The sequence below is a fragment of the Lissotriton vulgaris genome, chromosome 3_1 (assembly GCF_964263255.1).
Source record: "Lissotriton vulgaris chromosome 3_1, aLisVul1.2, whole genome shotgun sequence".
Lineage (NCBI taxonomy): Eukaryota > Metazoa > Chordata > Amphibia > Caudata > Salamandridae > Lissotriton > Lissotriton vulgaris.
Window position 1 is genome coordinate 1,101,280,912 of NC_141689.1, and position 26,026 is coordinate 1,101,306,937.

The 26,026-nt window shown below is 46.8% G+C and overlaps 1 protein-coding gene across 1 annotated transcript in view; it reads right to left on the bottom strand.

The window, feature by feature from the left end:
* Positions 1-345: 345 nt before the first annotated feature.
* Positions 346-26,026, bottom strand: part of LOC147727486 (alcohol dehydrogenase 1-like) — a 384,718-nt gene continuing 359,037 nt past the window's right edge. Inside the window, exon 9 of the mRNA XM_086963637.1 lies at positions 346-480. Within this exon, the coding sequence (XP_086819763.1) occupies positions 456-480 (25 nt within the window). The 3' untranslated portion in view covers positions 346-455. The remainder of the gene's footprint in view (positions 481-26,026) is intronic.

Genomic DNA, 26,026 nt, shown 5'->3' on the forward strand with positions numbered 1-26,026 from the left:
ACCGCAGCGCCGTGCACGGCTCCTCTCCCCCCCGCGCCGCGGGGGAATTAGCCCCGCGGCGAAGGGGTTAAATGTGCAATGTATGAAAAGCTTATCTAAATACAATTGACCTATTTTTTGCATACTCACCATCATTTAAATGCTTTAAACAGTATTTTAAAAATGTTTTTAGTTTCAAATGCTATTCCTTTATTTCCAAAATAATGTTGAAAATGAGACGACATGTACAGCAAAGCTAAAATGAAAAGCCATATATGAAACAAACTGCAAGACTGATTGTGAAATAAAATATGCATTATGTTTGTCAACATAATTTTCTTTATTGCATAAAATTGTTTTAAATTTCCAGAAAGAGCAAGATGACATGGTGAAAGCATTGATTATATTCTTGCGGTGAGGCAACCTCTGGAGGCGCAGATGGATGCTGAGGTCGGAGCTTCTCCATAGTGATAATATTAAAGCAGAAGGACACAGCAAATACTGTAAAAATAAACATTCATCCTGTTAGTGTTTGATTATAGACCATTCTAGAAATATTTACACTGACCTTTCAAACTGTGTAGAAATAGATACATTTTGGGCGTGGATCATGGTTGCTAATATGTAATTACAGTGGCAAACATTCTCTAACAGGACACTCAGACTAAATGACATTTAATGATTATTTGACTTCAATATTTTTTCATATTCTATTCACATGTCCACTATAAAGGTTTCAGAGAAATATGGGTCGGCTAGCCAAGAAATCTACTGGAGCATTGTGTTAGATGTATTGCACATGAGGGCCGTCGTATGGGATGTGCTTTTGTCAAGTAAGTTAGTGTTTTGGATATTTGATTACATACTGGGTTATGTAAAAGGGCCTTTTTAGGGCCTTATTATGACTTAGGCGGTGTGGGAGCGACCCCCCACGCCGCCCTGCTCTCAAACCCCCAAAGCTAAGATTACGACTTTTGTAGTCTCTGGCATGCAGTTCTATGGTGTTCCCATGGCGGTGCCTTCAAAATAGGCACCGCAATGGGAACATCAAAGCATGTTTCTCCACTGACATAAATGCACAATGCTGTGCCCCTAGTTTCATGCAGTAACATGGGGGTGAATGCAGTCAGGGGGGACACCCATGTGCCCCCCTATGCACCCCATTGTTCTGAGGCACAGAGGTTTCCTCTCTGCCACCCTTCGACTGTCATGAAAAGTGTGGCAGTAAGTAAACTCGTAATATGCTTGGTGGGGCCACAGCCGCCTTGCCAGGCATATTTCAACCTCCAGGGATCCCGCATCCCTGGCGGTTGCAGTGTTCTCAGGATGGCCTGGCTACCCGGGTCATATTAGGGCTGTCTGAAAACCCCTTTGACTACACTAATAATAAGGCCCTTGTCTGCTAAGCTTAAATAAACTCCTAGGTCGCTCTAGTTACCCTGTTGTTACCATATCCACAAATTTGTATAATCTTAGAAATTAATTGTATCATGCATACTTTCTAGAGGCTCAGTTGGCAATACAGTGATTATTTCTACTAACAGCATCCTCCCATGAACTTTTGGAGGAAGGTGAGAAGAGTGAGATTTTAATAGTGCCTATTGTGTCTTGACCCTTTAACTTCAAGTGCTTACACTCCAGATTAGCCACTTTCTGGCTCATGTAGAAGTCCTGTGCTCCATGTGTTAATGTTTACTATATTTAATGGACAGAGCTGCATCTAAGTAACACATGGAATCCTGGCCACTTTTATGGGAATTTATATTTATATTAAAACCTTGTGTGTCAGCATAACTTATTTTTTATTCTTTTTAAAGAGATGATCATTGGAGGATACCGTTTAAATATGTTCCTAATGTAGGTTTTATGAAGTCAGAAGGTCTATTAATTGAAAAAGCAACCTTTTCTACGTGGCCAAGGAACTTATATATTATAACAAGGTTCTAATATGTTAATTTAACTCAAACATTTTTAATTAGTCTAACTAAGGAACAAGCCAAGTGGGAATACTCTTCCAGTTTAGTCGGCTATAAGCTCCCCATTTAGAAAGTCTCTAAATGTATGTACATTTCTGCTACATGATCCATGGTTATTCCCTATACTTCTCAGACTGAAGATAAATGTGGAGAGGCAATTTGGGTCTCAAAAACCTTGGCAGTAATCCCTTCTGAAAGGTATTGATAATGACGAATATCCAGGGGAACAACAATCAGAACCAGAATTAGTGATCCATTTATTTCTCATTGCTAAGGGACCATCAAAGTTCCACTTGTAACCACCCTCTAGACTTAACATGGCCCCAGTAACAGTAAATCTGAGGCACCAGTGGTGTAACGAAACTTGAGGGGGCCCCCTGCAAGGTACATGGAGGCCTCTGCTGGATTCATCAGAAGCTCTCAGGTCAGGGTTCTGTGGTGAGGGGGCCCCTGCAGCCTGGGACCCCCACACTGCGGGGGCTGCTGTGGCCCATTTTACATCACCGAGATGCACGCTTAATGGGGCCAGCACCCATAATGACGTAATTGTCTACCATGCTTTGATTTCTTCTCACAACAAATACCTAATTAACCATTTAAATAAGGCCTGGTAGATAAACAAAAGCCGATTCACCCATCTGTCCTCTGTCATCAGAAAAGGTAGTTAGAATCAAATTAATCACAGCGTGTTTGATGTTAAAACCCTGGCGATCATGTATGATCACATGCTGCCTTTACATCATCAAATGAATTAAGTGGAGGCATGTGCCACTGTACAGCAGAAACAGTACGACAAGATTGGTTGACCCTCAGGTAATTTTATATCATTCTCATGATTAGTTGAATACCATCTACATGCTTCATGAAAATCCCTTACAGAGATACTTTCTTTCTTATTGCTCGGATCATTCTAAGCCCATTCGGAGAGGTATGATCCTATTCATAATGAGGAGGAACCCAATGATGAAGCGTGACACCATTGGTGGGCGAGGGTTCCACATCATAAATAAGGACTATCCTAGAATGGATTATTTGACTTTCCCTGGTTACTTCAACTAGATAGGTTTGCCTTGCTGTCTGTATTGTTATTTTCTAAGGAGGAGGTTTGGAGAACGTAAACATTTCTCCTACTCCTCTCCCTTTAATGGATTATGGCATATGCAACTACAAAGAAACATCATCCAGTTTCTTGTTAGATGCCTTTGAGTATCTCACTTAAAGCAGGCATCTAAACAGGTTAAGCAATACTTAAACTCCAAAGTCAGCCTTTCAGCGGGTTTACATAAATGATTACGGAAAACATTGAACTAAGCAATCCGGCTCATATACAGTCTGAAGAGATGTGCAAGAGAAGGCTGGAGCTACAAAAGGCTACACTAGCTGAATGATGCAGAACAAACCTGATTCAAGTTACTATGTGTTACCCATCAGTAGTCTTTTAAGTAAGGCAGTTTTTATCTCAAGGAGATCTTAAAGACCTTGTGGACACAAATAAGAAGTGGATGTCTACACTAAAACAAAAGGCAGGTGGGGTGCATTTGATGGTCTTGTGCATGCAGTTTGCTATATGTTCTCTGCTATATAAATGTAAAAAATGACAATCTGGAATGTCAGATTTTCATTCTCAAATTGTTTAGAGACTGTGTTACTGCCTGTCTGAACTAACTTTCAATTCGTTTTTAGTGTTGAGTGATTAGGTTTAGAGATAACGTGAAAATACAATTGTAGTCTTGCTGAGTTAAACCTGCATATATTACCTCTGTATAATCAGGGAATTTAGTACAAACATTTCCATTTTCACATGTAATACTGTTGCATTTAACAAGAAAGCAAATATATTAATCCATTTCCATCAGAGTTTAGAGTTGGTCTTCCAAGTTGATATTAGTTAGGATCAAGATTCTTTACCCTGGTCAACTGCCCAGAACCGGTCAGTGACCAAAACTGCTGGAATACACAAAGGGCTTAACTATGAGTCTGGCAGTCTGAGGACCGCAAGACTCGTGTGGAATGGCGGTCCAGCCATCGCCACACTGGTGGTCCGACCACCCAATTACAACTTTGGCGGTCGGACCGCCATTTGACTGCTGTAAATGCCAAGGAACCACCATTCCCTGGTGGTTATGCAGCAGTCAGGCACTCAGCAGTATTCTGGTGGTTGTGCTGCGGCACCGTCCTGCATATTACGAGTTTCAGGACCACCAGTGGTGCCAAGAAGGTCTTTACACCATGAAAAGTCAGCGGTCCTGAAACAAAGGAGGCCCTTAGGGGCCCCTGTTGCTAATGTGCATGGGAATGCATGCAGGAGGGCACAACATGAGCCCCCTATCTACGTGCACCCCAGGTCCTCCATGTCATGGACCTTACAGTCCATGATGTGCAGGAACTGTTTTTTATGTTCCCATTGTGGTGCACAGTTTCAGAGGCACCTCAGTGGGATGCCAGACATGAGGAACCTTGTAATCTGGCGGGCGGTGCGCACATGAGTTTGATGGTTTATCACCACCAGAAACATCCACACTATCAACTAGGTTGGAAGGTGTTGGGAAGAGAACTTGACAGAGCAAGTTCTGTTGAAGGCACCTCTAACACCGTAAAGTACTTGAGCACTGAGTGAATCCACCATCATTGAAATCAAACCACAAGAAAATACTTACAATAACTGTGATTAGACCTGGAGGAGGGTATCACCATACAACATGGAATGGGCAAGTTATTTTGGTGGTGGGTCTGGACTGGGCCAGAGGAAGAATTCTAGCTGCAAGATTTCCAAGCCGGAGCACAATAACCTCATCACAGCCTCCTCGTCTCTGGTGCTGCGATTTCTCATTCGGGGACATGCACCAGTTCACATGGTGCAAGAACACAAAAATGTTGGCTGAGCTGGGTCTACAACACCAACCACTCTGCTTGCTGTGCCATATTGAAAACACCCTACTGGAGCAGTGTGTTCCACCTTCCAATGATGCTGGCAGGTCTGTCCTGCCTCAATGAAGCCATACAGAATTTGGTCGGACAGAAGGGTACTGGTAAATTGAATCCTGACAAAATGATGGAGCAGTGATAAACTAATTGAATGCATACATAACACTCAAATGCATTTTACAGTAGGTACTGTATACAGTACTCGAGAGGTTACCACCTCTCATGGCATCAAGCCAAAGTACAGTTACTGCTGCAACCTGTTGGCACAGCTACCCATGAGAATTGCCTGCTGTAAGTTATGTCAGTATATTTATGTTGATTGTGTGAGCATAATAAAGTACTTTGCTTTTGTTAAACCAAGGGACTGGCTGTACAGTCATTTTTTAACTTCTGTTTATTGCTTGTTGAGTGCTGTGTCTAACCCCCCAAGCCACCTACATGAATAAAACCTGGACTGTTCAACTTCGATACCCTGAGAGCTAAGTGTTGAAGGGGTACACTTGGTAATCAGTTTTGGGTTCTATAGTAAGGCTATGCCCCTGGACATCTGTGGTTAACCGCTCAGATTGACTCAAACTGAGATTAGTAACCCGTGCCTGCCCGGAGTACAAATGTCCCACCTAAGACACCTGTGAGGTTTGAAATGCCTCTCAAATAATGTTATTAGGCACACCACCATGTTAAGAAGAGCTTGTGTAATACCCAATTTCAACTGACACAGTTTAATATTCTATTTCTCGAATATCCCACCCCCAAAATTGCATCCAATATTTATGCAAATAAGTGCAACGTGGGCCACAAATGTAGTGCAAAGTTACAGGATTCCTGCACTTGACCCATGATATCTCCGTAGTGATATCCGTTATCTTATAAAAAATGTGCCCCATGAACTTCTCTTTAAGGGTGTCATCACAGGTGTACTTTTTAGGAATCTTCCCCTTCAAGACTACAAGAATAAGATGTAGGAGAAGGCTGCATATTTCAATATTACTGTCCAAGGGAAGAAAAGCACTTGGGTTGACATCCGCCTAAAATAGACCTGGGACCTGGGACATAGAGGAGTGGAAAACTGCAACACAGGAAATACACATCAGACAGTTGCAAATTGATAACAAAAACTGTAGATCAGGTGATGGACTGAAAATCTTATATACATGATTTACTGTATCGACTGGACATGCTGCTTCTTTACAGTCACTGCCAATGACAAACTATCACATCTACAACAGTGCCTAGGTCCATCTCCCACCTGGGCTTCAAGTGCTGACAGATGGCCCTTGAGTAAATGTAAATGTATAGGCATTTATATAGCGTACTACTTACCCGTAGGGTCCCAAGGCGCTTCGACCGCTGCGAAACCCTTCCTGGCTTCCCTGAGAGATGGTCCCTTAATGGGTATCTCCAGGGTGAGACCAGGCATCCCCGGCGGTCTGGTGGGGCCGTTAGTGAAGATAAGGCAAGCTAATGCCCAGAGTTGCCGAGTGTGAACGCTGATCAGAGTGGGAACCGAGGCGAGAGAATTATCGAGTCCGCTGACCCTGGTCCAGAAACCTGCCACGCCGGGAATCGAACCCTGGTCCCGGGCCGTCCTCTGCTCTCGGGTCTGCCGCCTCTAACCAGTGAGCCACACTACTTCACTAGTAAAGCAAGTAGGGACTATTCCCAAAGATAAAATAATTTGTGTATATTTACTCACATGTAAATTTGTTCTTACACCTAGGAGTAACTTTGCAACTTTTTACTACTTTCTAGTTCTAAGTGTACAGTTACGCTTAGGAGTAGGCTTATATATCTCCACCCCACTAAAACTAGGTGAAGAAGTCACATTTTTAGTGTAGCGTTACTACATGTAACTTTCATATCTAGACAAAGGTCTCTGCCACGAGTGCAGAAATTTCCCCACGGGAAAGAGCATATAAATAATCTTTTAAGCAAATTAACTTAAATGTGTTCTAAATAATTCATCCATTAAAATATATTAAAATAATTTATATATTTTTGTTAAAATTAATTCTAACAATCATATAGACAGTGTTTTTATTAATATGCATTAAAATTCACTAAATATGTAAAATGTACTGAATTTTTTTAAACAATTAGGAATTTAAAAAGTTCAATGTAATTTTAAATTAACACATTTATATATATATATATATATATATATATATTACTTTTTAAATTAGAATAATAATTTATTAATATTTATGTGTATTCCTTTAACATTAAACAAGATGTATATACTTTTTATACTTCAAAATAATTGTTTTTAATTACAATAATTTACTATGTGGTGTTATTTTAAGTGGTCATATGTGGTGCTGGAAGTACTCCAAGATGGACCAGAAGTACATTTGTTACTGTTTTGGGTCTTTTTTAGCTGTAATAACCTTAGATGAGTAAAATGTGAATAGATTTGGACTTACTGTTTTGTGGGTGGGTGTTTATCACTCTCCAAACCCCTCTTTAGGCAGGGCCGGCTCTAGGGCGGTGAGACCGGTGCCACAGCACCGGGTGCTGACTCTTTGAGGGGGCATTGTGTTTTGGAGTATTTCATGGATTTTAAACCACCTGCTGCTGCATTGCTGGCCTCTGACAATTTTCATACAACAATACAAATGTCAAGATACCCCCAGTGATTAATGTTCTTCCTGGAGAGAGAAGGAGTTTTGTCTAGTGGAACTTTTAACTCATTTTATGGTAGTACAGAGGGTTAATATCCCTGCTGCAAAGAATGTGCACCATGCAGATCACAACATGCATATAGTTTTAATATATCAATGATTTTGTCAGAGTGATCTTTTGTTACTAGTAGTGTAGATGTTAAAATCCTAACATGGAACAGTGAACTAATAACAGTCATCAAAGAGCTCCATGCAAACTGCAAGGCATAGATTAGAGCATTATAATTTTTTTCTCCGTCTGTCATTATTCCAACATTTCAAAAAGGGTTCATTGCGGTAAAAAAACAATATCTCATTATTAAATGTACTCCCCAACCATGGGGTATTGTTTTAAATTTTGAGTCTGTGCTTCCCCAGACCAAGCACTCTTAACCTATACTGTCTACCAATATGGATGAAATGTGACTCACCCTGTAGTTTTTTGGCTTATGTAACATTTCCTATACACTGATTTACACACATATGATTGATTGTCTCTGTGTAATGTATGTGATGTAAAGTGCTTTGACACCCTAAACTGGTATAGGTGGCGCTACATAACTAATCAAATACTTCTGAGAGAGAGTGGTTATGGAGACTTGAGAGGGCATGTTTAAAGGGTGGTAGTGAGGGAGACGGGGGGTGCCCCAACAAACATTGTTGCACAGGGCGCCGCCAGTGCTAATGCCGGCCCTGTCTTTAGGCCTCCATAAAAAGTTCTGTACTCCTCTATAAACCCATGCCATTTAGGAATAAGTATTTCCTATTTTCCAGCTATCCAGCCTGTCCCTCCCACCTTTGCTCCTAAAACACCGACCCACAAGTGTGCATAGAAAAGATACAAGTGGCTGAGTTCTCCTTCTGCAGGTTTGTGAAAAGAATTTTGTATGAGGTTAGTAGTACTACTGTCTTACTATCTCGCATACTACAAGGTGCAGTTGTGAACAGGCCATCACATGTATAAACTCATGTTGGACATTATATTGTTTCATGCAGCCTTCGACCCCATTAGATACTCTATCACCCTAACCTTTCCCTTCTAAGAACATGTGTACAGCATTTCCACTTGTGTAACATGCTTTGCCTGTTCAGATATATAAGCCATTGTCTTATTTTGTGTCTATATTATTGTTTGTAAAAATGAATAACAAATTGATGTGATTCTTCTGGGTATGCGGCCCGCATTATTCACCAAGTGCAGTTTAGTGAATACCATGTATAAATAAAGAAAATGTCACTATTTGACCAGCAAAAATGGACTGCAGCAGTTGTAGTGACCTTAACATGCGGCAGCATTCTCTTGATTGAAAGGATGGCAAGTCAATCAATCAATCAAGAGTATTTGTAAAGCGCGCTACTCACCCGCTAGGGTCTCAAGGCGCGGGGGGGGTTGGGGGGGAGCTGCTACTGCTAGAAAAGCCAGGTCTTGAGTTGCTTTTTGAAGGAGAGATGGTCCTGGGTGAGTCGTAGGTGGGTGGGGAGGGTGTTCCAGGTCTTGGCCGCAGGTGAAGGATCTTCCTCCCGTGGTTGTTCTGCGGAGCCGTGGGACGGTGGCGAGGGCGAGGCTGGCGGAGCGGAGCTGGCGGGTTGGCGTGTAGAACGTGAGGCGGTTGTTGAGGTATCCGGGTCCCAAGTCGTGGAGAGCCTTGTGTGCGTGGGTGAGGAGTCTGAACATGATCCTTTTGCTGACGGGGAGCCAGTGGAGGTCCCTCAGGTGGGCGGAGATGTGGCTGTGTCGGGGGATGTCCAAGACGAGTCATGCTGAGGTGTTCTGGATGTGCTGGAGTCTTTTCTGTAGTTTGGCGGTGGTCCCAGCGTAGAGGGCGTTCCCGTAGTCCAGATGGCTGGTGACGAGGGCCTGGGTGACCGTTTTCCTGGTTCCAGTGGGGATCCAGCAGAAGATCTTACGGAGCATGCGGAAAGTGTTGAAGCAGGAGGATGTAACGGCGTTAACTTGCTTGGCCATCATGAGGGAGGAGCCAAGGATGAAGCCCAGGTTGCGTGCGTGGTCCGTGGGCTTAGGTGGGGGCCCAGAGAAGGGGGCCACCAGGAGTCGTCCCAGGTGGAGATGGATGGGCCGAGGATGAGGACTTCCGTCTTGTCTGAGTTCAGTTTCAGGCCGCTGATCTTCATCCAGTCTGCGATGTCTTTCATTCCGTCCTGGAAGCTGGCTCTGGCAGAGGTGGGATCGTTGGTGAGGGAGAGGATCAGTTGGGTATTGTTGCGTAGGAGATGATGTTGAGGTTGTGCTTGCGTGCGATGGCTGCAAGGGGGCTCATGTAGATGTTGAAGAGGGTGGGGCTGAGCGAGGAGCCTTGAGGTACGCCGCAGATGTTCTTGGTGGCTTCTGCGAGGAAGGGCGGGAGATGGACTCTTTGGGTTCTGTCTGAGAGGAAGGAGGTGATCCATTCCAGGGCCTTTCCTTGGATCCTGGCATGGCGGAGGCGGGTTGTCAGGGTGCGGTGGCAGACCGTGTCAAACGGAGCCAAAAGGTCGAGCAGGATGAGGGCGGCGGTTTCTCCGTTGTCCAGCAGGGTCCAGATGTCGTCGGTGGCCCCGTGAGGGCGGTCTCTGTGCTGTGGTTCACTCGGAATCTGGACTGCGATGGGTCGAGGGAGCTGTTTGTCTCCAGGAAGGCTGTCAGCTGTTTGTTCTAAATGACTTTTGCAGGGAAGGGGAGGAGCGAGATGGGGCGGAAGTTTTTGAGGTCTGAGGGGTCTGCGGTGGGTTTCTTCAGGAGGGCGCTGATCTCTGCGTGCTTCCAGCTCTCCGGGAAGGTGGTGGATATGAAGGAGTTGCTGATGATGTCCCGAAGTTTGGGTGCGATGATGGAGTCGGCTTTGTTGAAGATGTGGTGTGGGCAGGGTTCGGCTGGGGAGCCCGAGTGGATGGTGTTCATCGTGTGGGTGCTTACTTCATGCTTTTGGGCGGTGTTATATGTATTTGATGTTAACTCCTGTTTTAAGTACTGTTGAGCAACCTTAAATCAATTGCATTTACTGCAATTGGTTATTCATATATACAGTGTAATACAACAAATTGATTAATTCAAAAGAGGTAATAGCACAATGGGAAAATGAATGTATGCAGTAATTTCTGGTGGTAATTCAATTTCTGCCTAATTCCAGATTCATCACAGTACTCTAAATAAGTGCTGTGGCTTTCGTAGTCCCCAGTGGGAGATTCAGCTCTGGTTAGTTAGTATAGGTTTAACGACCTAACTACAACAGAATGTTAAAATATTTGGTCCACTCACAATATACAACGCTATTGGCTGTCAGTATATCAAAAGTGTTAGCCTTTTGAACTTGTATAAACCCTTATAAATAAATGTTGTACTTCTAGTATACAAATGTATTAAGCCTTGTGTGAAAATTTGCAGGGTATGTACTAGTGTTCTATGGTTGTGACTGCTGCAGCAGGCAAATACAAATGGGATAATAACTCAACCTCATAGACCCCTGCAACCTCTGAGCAAAGATGCAAAGACACAACATATAAGGATCACAATGTCTCAGTTGATTGTGCCCCCAAGCCAACTGAACACCCTTTCTATTCTACAATTGTGCTTGAATCAACCAAGAGAGGAGGCTTTTTAGAGTTTTGTGGGCGGGTAGAACTCCTGTAAATTGGTGGGTCTTCCACCCTGCCAAAAGTGTCATTCTTCACCCCATTTTGGACAGACAAACTACTGGGAATACTGGGAACGTCTGCTCTGCCAGAGGTAATTCGAATGCCACCACCCACCGCTCATGCATCAGGAGTACCACCCTATTTTGATCAATCCTTTCAATGCAATATTTCCCTGCATACGTCTCCCCTGAAAAGCATGACAGCCGTGTGTGGGGAAAACAAACAATTCTCCCGCCCCAAGTGTAGGGAGAAATTTCTCTGAGCACTGCAGCCCCTGGAGCATATTCATAAACTTAATTTTATAATGTGTTTGTTAGTACTACATTAGTAGTACTCTTGTACTACAAAACAGAATGCTATTCACAAACCTACTTTTGAAGGGCTATGCCTCTGCCTCACCTGTCTTTTCTGTGCAAAGATCTCTCTCCAAATTTGGAGTCTCAGCACAAGTAGGAAAAAGTTTTTGCAGTAAATTTCAGAGAGACATGGGGGGGTTGGCTGGAAAATCCTAAATATTTATGACTAAATGGCAGGGGTTCAGGGAAGAGTAAGGAGGAGTTAAGGGGCATGCACCCACCCAGAAGAGCAAGCCCATTCATGTTCACTAATTGCACTTCTAAAGTTGCCACAGCCAAATAGGATCCAAAAGAGTGGCAAATGTACAGCAGCTCAGACCAGGAGTAAGTCCAGCACATCACATGGCCAACCACAGGTACAGCAACATCCTCCCATATAAAATAATGGAACAAGGGATGTAAAATAGAACCGCATAGGAAATAGTATTAAAATACATTGATTTATTTTAACCTTTTAAAAAATACATATGAATTTAATTTAATGGTAAAACAATTCTACACAAATGACACATAAATCGTAAAGCTGAAAAGCACGCGAAGAGGCTCACCTGCATTTTGAGGGTTTCAAGGGCAGTTCCGCCCACACGGCTTGCCGCTCCCGCTCCGCGGGAGCCGCTGCGCACAGGAGTGCGTTTTCTACTAACAGCACCTGGACACTGAACGCGGAGGCAGGGGTGAGAGGAAAGGCGTGGGCTGCGAGTGTGCAGGGACTCCGACATCCAGGAGTCCCTGCGAAGACCACGGATTGAACATCCGGTCCGCTCTCCCCGCCGGCCCGCCCCCCGCCCACCTGACAGTTTAAAGGGCGCTTTTGCCAGTCACTCTGTGGGACGCTGAAAAGCACGCGAAGAGGCTCACCTGCATTTTGAGGGTTTCAAGGGCAGTTCCGCCCACACGGCTTGCCGCTCCCGCTCCGCGGGAGCCGCTGCGCACAGGAGTGCGTTTTCTACTAACAGCACCTGGACACTGAACGCGGAGGCAGGGGTGAGAGGAAAGGCGTGGGCTGCGAGTGTGCAGGGACTCCGACATCCAGGAGTCCCTGCGAAGACCACGGATTGAACATCCGGTCCGCTCTCCCCGCCGGCCCGCCCCCCGCCCACCTGACAGTTTAAAGGGCGCTTTTGCCAGTCACTCTGTGGGACGCTGAAAAGCACGCGAAGAGGCTCACCTGCATTTTGAGGGTTTCAAGGGCAGTTCCGCCCACACGGCTTGCCGCTCCCGCTCCGCGGGAGCCGCTGCGCACAGGAGTGCGTTTTCTACTAACAGCACCTGGACACTGAACGCGGAGGCAGGGGTGAGAGGAAAGGCGTGGGCTGCGAGTGTGCAGGGACTCCGACATCCAGGAGTCCCTGCGAAGACCACGGATTGAACATCCGGTCCGCTCTCCCCGCCGGCCCGCCCCCCGCCCACCTGACAGTTTAAAGGGCGCTTTTGCCAGTCACTCTGTGGGACGCTGAAAAGCACGCGAAGAGGCTCACCTGCATTTTGAGGGTTTCAAGGGTAGTTCCGCCCACACGGCTTGCCGCTCCCGCTCCGCGGGAGCCGCTGCGCACAGGAGTGCGTTTTCTACTAACAGCACCTGGACACTGAACGCGGAGGCAGGGGTGAGAGGAAAGGCGTGGGCTGCGAGTGTGCAGGGACTCCGACATCCAGGAGTCCCTGCGAAGACCACGGATTGAACATCCGGTCCGCTCTCCCCGCCGGCCCGCCCCCCGCCCATCCCGCCCAAAACGCCCACTATATCTTGGCCTAACACTCCCGCAGCGCGGGACGCAGCCCGGGCGAAGACAGGGCTAAGACTGGGCCGTTTGAGGCCGTTCGAGGTCTGAGCGGTCTGGTCTGGGCCCCTTCTCTTACATCTTTGTCTCGCATCCTGGGTTCTGTGTCTGACTATTCTTGCACCCCGGGTTGTTAGCCACAGTAAGTCCACATGTGCACCCGCGTTACACGTAATAGGGCGGCCAAGGGAGGGTTGGCCCACAACGGGCCTATGGACGACTTCATTACGCGGACAAGCAAGGCGATAGATCATGAAATCAATAAACTACAAACTAGAGTGTCCCTTGACTTGGAAGCGGCCAGGAAGCTGTCACTCGAATTTGCCTCCCATGAGAAATCCTCCCTTGGACACATAGCTACCGCTATTTCCCCTAATTGCAAATGCATTCGGGAGGGCGTTATAGCGTTGGTTGATGTTCACGATATGCCTGTTCTGCCCATCCCCTCTCCACTTCTAGGTTTACCTTCTCTGCCTGACGGCCCGCCCATTGTTGAGGGCAGCCCTCTTGTTCCCCCCATTTCTTCCCCACAATCCTTTGACATATCTCTGGCCTCCACCTCATATGGCGGCCTCGATAACATTCCGGTGAATTCCAATAAGAGAAAACGTTCCCCCAGTCCAACCTCCCCCCGGAAAAAAATGCCAATGCAGGGGGCCAATATGTCCACCATTGATAACACAATAGCTGATGCCAGTCCGGCTACATCTTTCCCCTCCCCATTGGTTCCTTGTGGCGAAAATATCGTGGGGCAAGTCCCTTTAGATCCTGGAAGTACCCTTCCACCTGAAAGATCAGACCCGGGTTGGACTAATCAAGAAGGGAGGGAGAGGGAATTTATAGGAGTGGTTTGGGAGTCTTTAAAAAATCTTCTATCCCCCCTGGATTTAAGGCTTTCTCGCATTGAGAACAATCTCCTCGAGATGGAGAAAAGCATTATCGCCCTGGCCACCCTTGGCCTGAGAGGCCTTGAACGCCAGGGTCTGATTGATAGTAACATGGATACACAGGTTCCTACCCCACCTCCTACAGCTACCTCTGGTTTGCCCCCTAATCCCACCCTGCCCTGCCCAACCCACCCTATCCCTAAACCCCGCACCAGGAGTCTCATTACTGTAAATCCGCCCCCCCAGGCCAGGGCCAACACCCTAAATGCCCAAGCAACACAATCCCAGATTGGCACTACATCAGCTGCACCGAGAGTTCAGAACTCAGTTAGCTCTAGCTCCCGCCCTGCCCAGGCCCCTCGGAACAACACTACACCAGCTGCACTGAGAGTTCAGAACTCAGCTAGCTCTAGTTCCCGCCCTGTCCAGGCCCCCCGTAACAAACCCCCTACTCATTCTGCTGGGGGTCCTCATTCCAGGAGTAACTTTCGAGGAGGTTACATCGACCTTCCTCCCGAAGCAAATGATTATATGGTGGTTTTGACGGGTGTCCCGGAATTAGAGAATGGCCAATATGAAGACCAGCATTCCCTACGCAATAAAGTTATGCATTGGCTTAATACCTATAGACCTATCCCCAATGGTAGGAGGAGCAGAGTCTTAACGACACGAAGAGTTCCGTGGGTGGGTACCACGAGGAAATCGACCCCCGGTGACTGTATAGTCGTAACCTTTGACGATGTGTATACGGCCAAACATATCTGGTCTCCTGGGAATCAAGACTGGGGTTCCTCTATTGCCCCAAGGCCTTTGTCATTTTTCTATCCCCCCCGTGCTGTATGCCCGCAGGGGGGTTTCTGGCCTGCAGTCCACCAACAGCCCAGTTGGGGTTACCCTCCCACTGTGTATAACCCAAACAGTGGCTGGTTGGGAACCGTAACCTCAAATAGGTTTGGCAGCCTGGAGGATGTAGACTGACTCCTAACGCCCCCAGCAACAGTACTACCAAGTAATCCCAATGGTCTTATACTGGAGGCAGGGAGATCGTCCTTGGCGGCTACCGTGGGCGTGATTAGTACTTCCCCTCCAACTCAGTCCTCAACTCAGGTCCCCTTTACACAGGATCTGGTGCACCTTTCCTCAGCTGTTTGTTCTCCTATTACTCCCCTAGCCTCAAACCTGACTGTCCCCGATGCCTTGTCACCTGCACCTTCTCCCCAATCTTCCAGGGTCGATGATATTCATGCCATCTCTCCAGTTTCTGAGCCACAGTCTGGTAAGACCGTGGAAGGTGTTCCCCAGCTTAAAATCCTAAGCTGGAATGTGGCAGGGCTTGCTCGGAACTTTGATAAACCTGATTGGATTTCTTTCATGGAGCCTTTTGGGATCTGCCTCCTACAAGAAACTTGGTGCCTGGAGCCCGCGCACAGGGTCGGCTTTACCACCTACTCTGTGCCGGCCGCCAGGTCCAAAGGCAGCAAAGGCCGTCCTTCTGGTGGCCTTCTCATCTGGGTCAGTGTTTCGTTGGGGCTCACAGTAAAACATATAAATTCGCCATCCCCAGATCTGTTGAGACTCACCATCCAATGCCCGGGGGGCAAGACTCTAGAGCTTTTTAACCTGTATTTTAGGGGGGCCAGGACGGGGAACTCGAGCCCCTTGTCTTTAACTGGAGTTGAAGAGGAGCTAACTGGCTGCAACATTGACTCTCTCATTATTCTGGCCGGGGATTTTAATTGTTGCTTCGAGCCTCTGGCCAGTGATGACATTTTGGACACATGGGAGGACGATGCCAAGAGAGGCATTCCCTTGCTTGCTCTTGACCCCATCAAGAAATGGACACAGAATGCCATTGATATTAACGCACTTTGCTTGGAATACGCCCCCAGAGCCACTAATGGCCGATGCAAGTCAGATACTGGGGGTGCGCACACATTTAACAGGATTGGACACACCTCCAGAATTGACTACGTGCTGCTAAACTACAACCTGTGGGAATATGTCCTTGATATGGTCGTTCAACAATCCACGGATAGTGACCACAATCCTTTGGTCCTCTCGCTTGCTCTCCCGTGGGACCCAGGGGCCACAGCATTATCCCGGCCAACTTGGAAATCATCCCATGAAGTTGTCCCATCTAACTGCGGGAGGCGACTGAAGTGGGCTAAGGTTGCTTCTGATGCTACAAGAATGGCCCAAGTAAAGTCCATAATGATGGAAGCTAAGTGTATCGCAGGCACGCTGGACTCTGACACTCCTATCCTCGTGCCATTTGTGGAGACTATTGTATCACTTAGTAATCTTTTCTTGGTTCCTGAGGGGAGGGGGGGGTCCAAGCGGAGAAACGAGACTAGGGGTAGAGATCAATGGTACTCCCACGCTTGCCGTCAAGCAAAAAGTGAGCTAATCCTGGCGGTCAGTGCTAAAGACCCGGCTCTGATTTCATTAGCTAGGAAAAACTACAAGAAAACCCAAGCTGCGGCAAAGGTCACGCACGAAACTAACTTCTGGAGTGATCTAATGGAGGCTGGCTCTAGAAAGGACTCAAGGGCTTTTTGGGCTCTGATTAGAGGTAGGGACAGGCCTGTTGACTCCCTGCTAACATGTAATATCACAGGGGAAGTTTGGTTGGCCCACTTTTCTAAACTCTACTCTAACTCCTTGGGGGTTTTGGGCCCAAGTAGGGGTACTAGCCACATAGTGTCAGATAATAGCTCTCATCCTGGCCCCACTTTTTCAGCTAGGGAGGTGGAAATAGCAATCAGGTGTATCGTCCCTAACAAGGCGGCAGGTCCAGATGGAGTCCCCGGTGACTTGCTTCGTAGCAACGTAGAGGTCTGGAGCCTATATATTGCTAAACTCCTGAATGAGGCAATGGTGGGTGGCGGTTTCCCGGATTCTTGGAGGGGTGCGGAAGTCGTCCCCATTTTTAAAAAGGGCTGCAGGGACGACCCTGCCAACTACCGACCCATAAGTCTGCTTGATTCCACCCAGAAGGCAGCAGGGAAGGTAGTTTTGGGCAGGATCTTGCAGTGGGCCGAGGAAATGCAGGTTTTGTCTGACTTTCAGGCCGGTTTCAGATCTGGAACCGGTACGATTGAGCAGACATTCCGTTTCCTAATGCTTTACTGGAAAGTGGTCAAACTGGGCAAGGGCAGTCTGTATCTCGCTTTCATCGACTTACGGACTGCCTTTGACCTTGTTCCACGTAACCAACTGTGGGCAGTACTTGAGGGTATGGGTATGCCCACGTACCTGTTGGCCTTAACTATCAAATTCCACGAAAGCAACTTTGCCCAAATTAGATGGGGTCAGCAGGGCCAAAAAACATCCCGGATCCCTGTTGACAGGGGCGTCCGCCAGGGGTGTGTGCTAGCTCCCACTCTGTTTTCTCTATATCTAAACGGAGTGGTAGAGCACCTTCTCCAACTACCAGCAGATGCTCCCTCCCTGGCGGGCAGAAAGATACCAACGCTCCTGTTCGCAGACGATACCCTGTTGATTTCAAAATCCCCGAAGGGCCTCCAAACCCTGTTAACGAGGTTCCAGGGCTTTTGCGACGCAAGGGGCTTGGCTATTAACATCAACAAAACCAAGTTCCTTGTGTTGAATCCCCCCAGGAAGACAGTCTACCCGCCATCTATAGACGCAGTACCTTTAGAAAGGGTCAGGGAATTTGATTACTTAGGAATCAGACTTTGTGATTCCATGTCTTGGAAGGCGCACCACCAAAAAACCATCTTGACACATAGGAGGGTTACGGGCGCCCTCCTAAAAGAACATCGCGCCTCACCCCTTAAACCCATCGGAGTGATACTCGACATCTACAAGGCAAAGGCTGTGAGTGCGGCATTGTACGGGGCTGAATTGTGGGGTACCCAGAAATCTGATACCCTATCCCATCTGGAGAATAAGTTCCACAAAGATCTAATGCGGCTCCCCCACAGCTCGCCCACTTTACCCCTTCTACTAGATACAGGAACACGATCCATAGCCGATCAGGCCAAGTTACGTCCCCTCCTTTTGTGGGCCCGTATATGGAATGTCCCTGAACTTTCAAGCTATGCGGCTGCACTAAGCGAACTTCTTTCAACCCCGGGCTGGCATAAGATCGGTTGGCTCCTTGGAGTAAAGCGCCTCCTTTGTGACTTAGGCCTGGATGACGCTTGGGCCAGTAGATCCTCACCACCTAAACAGCTGCTAAAGAAAATATTCTGGTCGTGGGTGGACAACGAGAGAGTGTCCCAACCGAATCTGTGCAGATCAGCTGAGGAGTTTTTGGCTATCAAATGCCGTCCCTTCAGAGAACCCTACCTTGATGTGATTTTGAATCCAGCAGATAGGGCGTTGTATTTTAAATTTAGGGCTGGGGTTTTGCCCTTAGGCACAAGGACAGCTAAATGGAAACCACCATGGCAAACCGTAGAAACTTGCCCTTTCTGCACAACTAGGGATGAATCCATTCCCCATTTGTTGTTCGAATGCCCAGCCTACGCTGCTCCCCGCCGCAGATGGTTGAAACCGCTCTGCGCGAGGCTGGGCACTCGGTCACACTTGGAGGCCTTACAGCTGTTAAGATCAGACCCTCACCCATTGTTTGCTTGTGGCCTGGCAAAATTCCTGGGGTGGGCTTGGAGGATAAGAACCGCGAGGAGAAAGATCCTCCAGTAAGGATGCCAACCTACATTCCAGTGGCCCGGTTGCTTTTTGTATGCGTCCTTTCCCCATTATTCTTATTCGAAGTTGATGATTATATACTTGCACAAATGTTTTTAGAATGGATGTTATCTATTATGTTGTATATTTTTTAGCGCTCTTCTTGAGATTTTGTTAGTTTTGATGTACAATTGTTTTTATGCTCACATTGATTTTTAATGTAATGCTTTTATGAAATGAAACATTTCGAAATAAAGCTACAATCAATCAATCAACATAAATCGTATTTGAAAATATTTCAATTACCCTTTTTAACTGAAAAATAAATTTAACCATTTTGTAAAAAAATTATTAAATGAATTCAATACTTAACTTTTAGCAACTCTTTATGCATAATAAATAAATATAAACATGTTACTTTACATGGATATTTTTTTGACCTTTAAAAAAAGTTAGTTTGCTTTAATAGATTTAAAGGATTGAACATTAAATTCAAAATTAGGTTAAAAATTCTATGGCAGTTTTGTATTTTGTTCTTTAAAAAAAACATTATATTAATTTACATTAATACGCAACATACAATATTTTTACTACTTTTTTTAAGTTTACTAAATATTGTACACATTCCCAATACTTTATCACAGGAAGCTTTCCTCCCCAACCACAAGATCTCTGCCTGTGTGCGAAAAATTACTAGTAGTAACATTTGCAGCAACTTTACTACTTTTGACTATTCCACAGTTACAAGTGTAAATTTATTACAAAAGGGCCGATTCATATCTCGGGCGGACAGCTCACCGAGAGCTGTCCGTAGCTTTACCTCATCACCAAAACGTTCAAGGGGAGCCATACCGTCCAGGTGAAGACGTACGATGCGGAAAAGTGCCAAATTCCCGTTGACACGTCCGCACTGACTTCATCCACATTTTCAGTACGAGCCTGATCCGTAAACGCATAATTCGAGTCACACAGTACCTTTATCACTGCAATTTCCGGCCGGTCAAGTACGATGCGTACTTCCTACGCGCCGGACAGGTCACCACGTGCAGCACGTCACAGCATATGGGAAAGCTGCATATCTGGTACGATTTGCACCAGAACATAAACGAGACGGACCAGCCAGCAAAGGGTACGAGACGGAGCAACAAGCAGCGTGTACGATACGAACGCATCATGAATCCCATCGCGCAGGTCATACCATCAAGCCACAGATGTGACCATGCAAATGAAATTTTAACATCCCTGTGCAAAATTAGTTAATCATGACACACTCAGTTAGCTGCAAAGGATGACATGGATACCGCCCAGAACAGGATACATATCACATGGACCAAATGGAGTACATCACATCAACACCTCAGTATTCAACATTGAAAATCCTGCATCATAACTGCAAGGTCATGGTAAACATCATGTACAGCTAAATCAAATTCACGAGGATAACAAAAAGTTCTTCATTCAGCAAAATAGAAACTCAAAGGGGAAGTCCAGAAAAAAATAAAGGCCAATGTCCAGTCCATATCCAAAGTCAAGTTAGGGTGTGCTTTACACCTGTCACCCATTGCTTGCCTGCACTGCTAATAACAGGGGACATCCACTCTGAGGGGCATACATGGGGGTAGGCCTGGACCGCAGGGAGAGGATCAGGGCTCAGCAGAAGGAGGCAGTGAAGGGGTGGTGGGTGCAGGAGAGTCACTGGCAAATGCAGTGGAGGTGTCTGACATGGTGTGTTCCGTCACAACTGTGGGGCACAAGTCTGATGGGGTGAGTGAAGGAACAACTGCAGTGGGCAGGTCAGATTTACTGGACAGGGTACCCACTGCAGTGCCCAAGTCAGACTGGGTGGTCGTGGACTCCACTGCAGTGCCTAACTCCATGGGAGCCAAATGGGGTTCAGGTGAAATGGGCAAGACAGAGGGGGGTCACGGTCCCCACACCAGAGTCACAAGTAAGCTGACCGGGAGTGGTGGTGGTTGAAGAGCAAATGGTAGGAGGGAGGGACTGAGCATTTTGGGCATGGTGTTTGTGTGGGTGGGGGAACCTGGGGCAGGGTGTGGTGGGTGAACCTGTGAAGTGGTGGCCTGGGGGATGGAGGAAGTAGACTGTGCAGTGGAGCTGCGGGTTGAGAGTGGGATCTTGCTCTTCGGGGTACAGGGGGACTTGTGGGTGGGGCTGTCAGTCTGCTGGCACCTGGGGAGGGTGTCCAGGTGTGAGGGGCACTCCCCTCTGTGTGTGGGTTCTTCCTCATCCCCCTGTACCCTGGATATGCTGGATCGGTGGAGAAGAGGCCAAGGTCACACAGGAAGAGCTTCTTGGGAGATGGGTTTGCAGGTGAGGCAAGGGAAGGGCTCTTAGAGGGAGAGGGATTGGAGGACTGTGGAGTGGTTGGGGATAACTGTATGCGTGTATTTGCAAAACATCCCCTGTGAGTGTGGTATCAGTACCCCGAGGTTGCTTGCAGGCACGTTTGGATATTGGTTTGGGTGGTTGTGTGCTGCTCATGTCCGTGTGTTTGGGTGACTGTGCTGGTGTGTGTGTGTGCTTGGAACAGGTAGGGTGCTAGGAATTGTGGATGGGGCAGAGGCAGGAGGGGAGAGGGACTGTCGGAGGAGGGACACTGCTGCTGTCAGGGAGGAGGCCATGGACTGATTGGTCCTCTGTAGGGCAGACATGCCAGATGATATGCCATACCCTCCATGAATGACACCGGTTATGTCAACAGACTGGTGTGTGCATGGAGGACACTCAGCATTGATGTCTGCCCTACATGGATCTGACGAAGCAAGTCCACAGACTCCACATTCAGGGCAGCAGGGGACACAGGGTCAGGGGGTGCAGTGCCTGGCATGAAGAAGACATGCTCTGAACATGCCACGGACCTCTGGGCTGGGAGCCGATGGGAGGGTGGTGGTGGTGGTGGTGGTGGTGGGAACATCCTCACTAGCTGGGGTTTGGTGGCTGCTGACACCCACCCCAACAAGAGAGTCATCCTCCAAGCTGCTGTGGTCCTCAGCTGAGGTGGATGGTGCTGAAGACTCCTCAGTGTGGCTCCCCTCGCCCTCCGAGCCACTGGGTCCCTCCAACTCCTACATTGCTGGCCCCGTCTGTCTCTGCAGCTCCTCCTGGTCCATGGCGCTGTCCCCTCCTGTGGCCGTGGATGTATCTGGATAGAATTAGGAAAACAAGACCCACATTGGTCACCTGCACTGACTGCACACAACACAGCGAGTACAGCACATCACAGGGCAAACCCTGGCATTGTCAGCTGAACATTGCTCAAAGTGCTCACACTGTTTTTAATAAGCCAATTGCAAGTCTGACCATCAACCATGGCACCCATATCCCTCCTGGACTTGCACCCATATGTCTTTTGCATGTTGGCTGCTAATTCCCCAATGTGCACACATGCACCACCTATACAGTTGTTGGACATGCAAGTAAACATGTAGAAATGTGTTACTATACACAAGTCAAGTCAAGTCAAGTCATAGAATTTATATAGCGCACTACATACCCAGAGGGTTTCAAGGCGCTTAGGAAGGGGAGGAGGATTACTTGTCAAATATCCACGTTTTAAGTTGCTTTCTGAATGCTAGGTGGTTCTGGGTAAGGCGAAGGTAAGCGGGGAGTGAGTTCCATGTTTTAGCAGCCAGGTATGAAAAGGATCTGCCTCCCATGGTGGTCTTGTTGATGCGAGGTACAGTGGCGAGGGCTTGGCTGGAAGAACGTAGTTGGCGGGAGGGGGTGTAGAAGGATAGTCGTGAGTTGAGGCATTCTGGACCGATGTCGTAGAGTGATTTGTGTGCATGGGTAAGCAGTCGGAAAGTGATCCTCTTATTGACGGGTAGCCAGTGGAGGTCTTTAAGGTGATCAGAGATGTGTTCGTTGTGTGGGATGTCTAATATGAGTCTGGCTGAGGCGTTTTGGATTCGTTGGAGTTTCTTCTGGAGTTTTGCGGTAGTACCTGCGTAGAGGGTGTTTCCGTAGTCCAGTCGGCTCGTGACCAGAGCGTGGGTGACTGTTTTCCTTGTGTCGGAGGGGATCCAGCGAAATGTTTTTCTGAGCATGCGAAGAATGTTGAAGCAGGAAGAGGATACGGCGCTGACTTGTCTGTTCATTGAGAGTGAAGAATCCAGGATGACGCCTAGGTTCCGTGCGTGGTCTGTCGGGATGGGTGCTTTTCCGAGGGCTTCCGGCCACCAGGAGTCGTCCCATGCAGAGGGTGATGTACCTAGGATGAGGACTTCTGTTTTGTCTGAGTTCAGTTTCAGACGGCTTTGTTTCATCCATTCGGCAACTTCTTTCATTCCTTCATGTAGGTTAGTTTTGGCGGTGCTGGGGTCATTGGTGAGAGAAAGGATCAGTTGAGTATCATCCGCGTAAGAGATGATGTTGAGGTTGTGTTGGCGTGCGATGGCCGCGAGGGGGCTCATGTATACGTTGAAGAGGGTGGGACTGAGTGAGGATCCTTGTGGTACGCCGCAGATGACTTCAGAGGCCTCGGACTTGAATGGTGGAAGGCAGACTCTCTGGGTTCTTCCGGTGAGGAACGAGGTGATCCATTCAAGTGCTTTTCCTTGGATTCTGATGTTATTGAGGCGTTGTAAAAGGGTTTTGTGGCAGACTGTGTCGAATGCTGCCGAGAGGTCAAGGAGGATGAGGGCGACTGTGTCTCCATTGTCCAGTAGAGTTTGAATGTTGTCTGTTGCTGCGATGAGGGCGGTCTCAGTGCTGTGTTTTGCTCGGAAGCCAGATTGTGAGGGGTCGAGGGATTTGTTGGAAGGCGGCGAGCTGGTTGTTGACAGCTTTCTCGATGACTTTGGCCGGGAATGGAAGAAGCGAGATGGGGCGGTAATTTTTGAGTTCGGTGGGGTCCGCTGTGGGTTTTTTCAGAAGGGCGGTGAGTTCAGCGTGTTTCCAGTCTTCCGGGAAGGTGGCGGAGTTGAAGGAGCAGTTGATGACGTCTCGGAGGTGCGGTGCTATGACTGAGTCTGCTTTGTTGAAGATGTGGTGAGGACATGGGTCGGTGGGGGATCCTGAGTGGATGGAATTCATCAGGCGGATGGTGTCCTCAGTGGAGATTGGGTTCCAGTCGTTAAGGGTGTTCACGGGGGGAAGATGATCAGCAAATGGTAGGGTGGGTTGGTTTCTGGGTTGGTTGTCAAAGCACACATCACATCTCATGCCACTCACTCAGTACAGGTGTCGGGGTGAAGAGATGGCTAGAGACTCAGTTCACATGCTTGTGATGCATAGCAGAAACACACACAATGATGTCATGTCCTGATAGTCAATGCCACAATGGAGTGCATGGAGCACATTTGACTCCAATGCGGGTCCCTCCTAGCAAGTTCAATGCCATGGCAAAAGCATGCATGGAAAGTCAGTTATCACTGTCCCATGTCACAGGGGCAGGGCATCCGTACAATGACAGTCAGCACTGTGTCACAGTCATAGGTCATGTGCAAAGCTAACTCTGCAGCTGACAAGTGCATTTGTCCATCCCCTGCAAAAAACATATTCTGGACTACCATGACCCCACATCACACAAATCAGACATATGAGTGATTGCAAACACAACTCCCTGAACATGAGCACCTCACAGTCTGCTGTGGATGAAACACAGCTGCCTGAAACTCACAGTTGCATACAGCATTGTGCACAGTCAAGTGATCACACACCTATATGTCACACTGGTATCGTCTCCCATTGTCACATCTCAGATGTCCTGCAGGCCCTAAAACTTATGTACTTAAGCCACACCACAATGACACAGAGGCAGACACCTGAGGACATATTTCACTGAGCACAATCTGCAGGTCAATACACGGGAGTGTGAGTACAGAGTGTTTCAATGCCCTGGAGAGGGCATGACTGCCCCAGGTCAACGTGAAACAATGTATAGCCTTGTCAGTAGGCAGATGGCTGAGCAAGTGTGACACACTTAATATACATACTCCTGATGGCCACTAAATGGACTCTCCTGCTTCATGGGTGTGTTTTAAATACCCCAGACACATATGGCGAATCAGCCTAGCAATTGGAACACATATCAAAGGCACACACAGATCGGTGTGCACCTGTTTCAACGCATTTTTTACAACGCACTACCGTTACAACGCATCTATTACAACGCAGGTACTGTTACAACTCATGTTTTTACAACGCATTTTTTTACAACGCAGGTACCTTTACAACGCATACCATTACAACGTAAGTATTGGTAAGTATATAGTTATATTTTAAATGTTATATGTTTGTGGTTAAGGGGTATTTTTAGGGGTTAGGGTCAGTTTTCAGTTTTAGGGTTAAGGGGTATTTTTAGGGTTCAGGGTCAGTTTTCAGTTTTAGGGTTAAGGTGTATTTTTAGGGTTCAGGGTCAGTTTTCAGTTTTAGTGTTAAGGGGTATTTTTAGGGTTCAGGGTCAGTTTTCAGTTTTAGGGTTAAGGTGTATTTTTAGGGTTCAGGGTCAGTTTTCAGTTTTAGGGTTAAGGGGTATTTTTAGGGTTCAGGGTCAGTTTTCAGTTTTAGGGTTAAGGGGTATTTTTAGGGTTCAGGGTCAGTTTTCAGTTTTAGGGTTAAGGGGTATTTTTAGGGTTCAGGGTCAGTTTTCAGTTTTAGGGTTAAGGGGTATTTTTAGGGTTCAGGGTCAGTTTTCAGTTTTAGGGTTAAGGGGTATTTTTAGGGTTCAGGGTCAGTTTTCAGTTTTAGGGTTAAGGGGTATTTTTAGGGTTCAGGGTCAGTTTTCAGTTTTAGGGTTAAGGGGTATTTTTAGGGTTGAGGGTCAGTTTATTTAAATTAATTAATTTTAATTATATTTAAATAAATTAACTTATTTTTAGGGGGGTGTTTGGGGTCAGTTTAGAGTGTCTGGGGTACAGGGGTACATGGTAAAAATAAAGTAATATTAATTTAAATTTAAATTAATTAATGGAAATTTAATTATTTAAAATTACATTTAATTATACTTTTAAAATTAAGTTACTATTATATTATTCTTATTAATATATACTTACCTATACTTACGTTGTAATGGTCTGCGTTGTAAAGGTACCTGCGTTGTAAAAAAATGCGTTGTAAATACATGCGTTGTAACATGACCCGCGTTGTAAATACCGCGTTGTAACGGTATGCGGAGTAAAAGTCCGCGTTGTAACATCATATATCCACACAGAT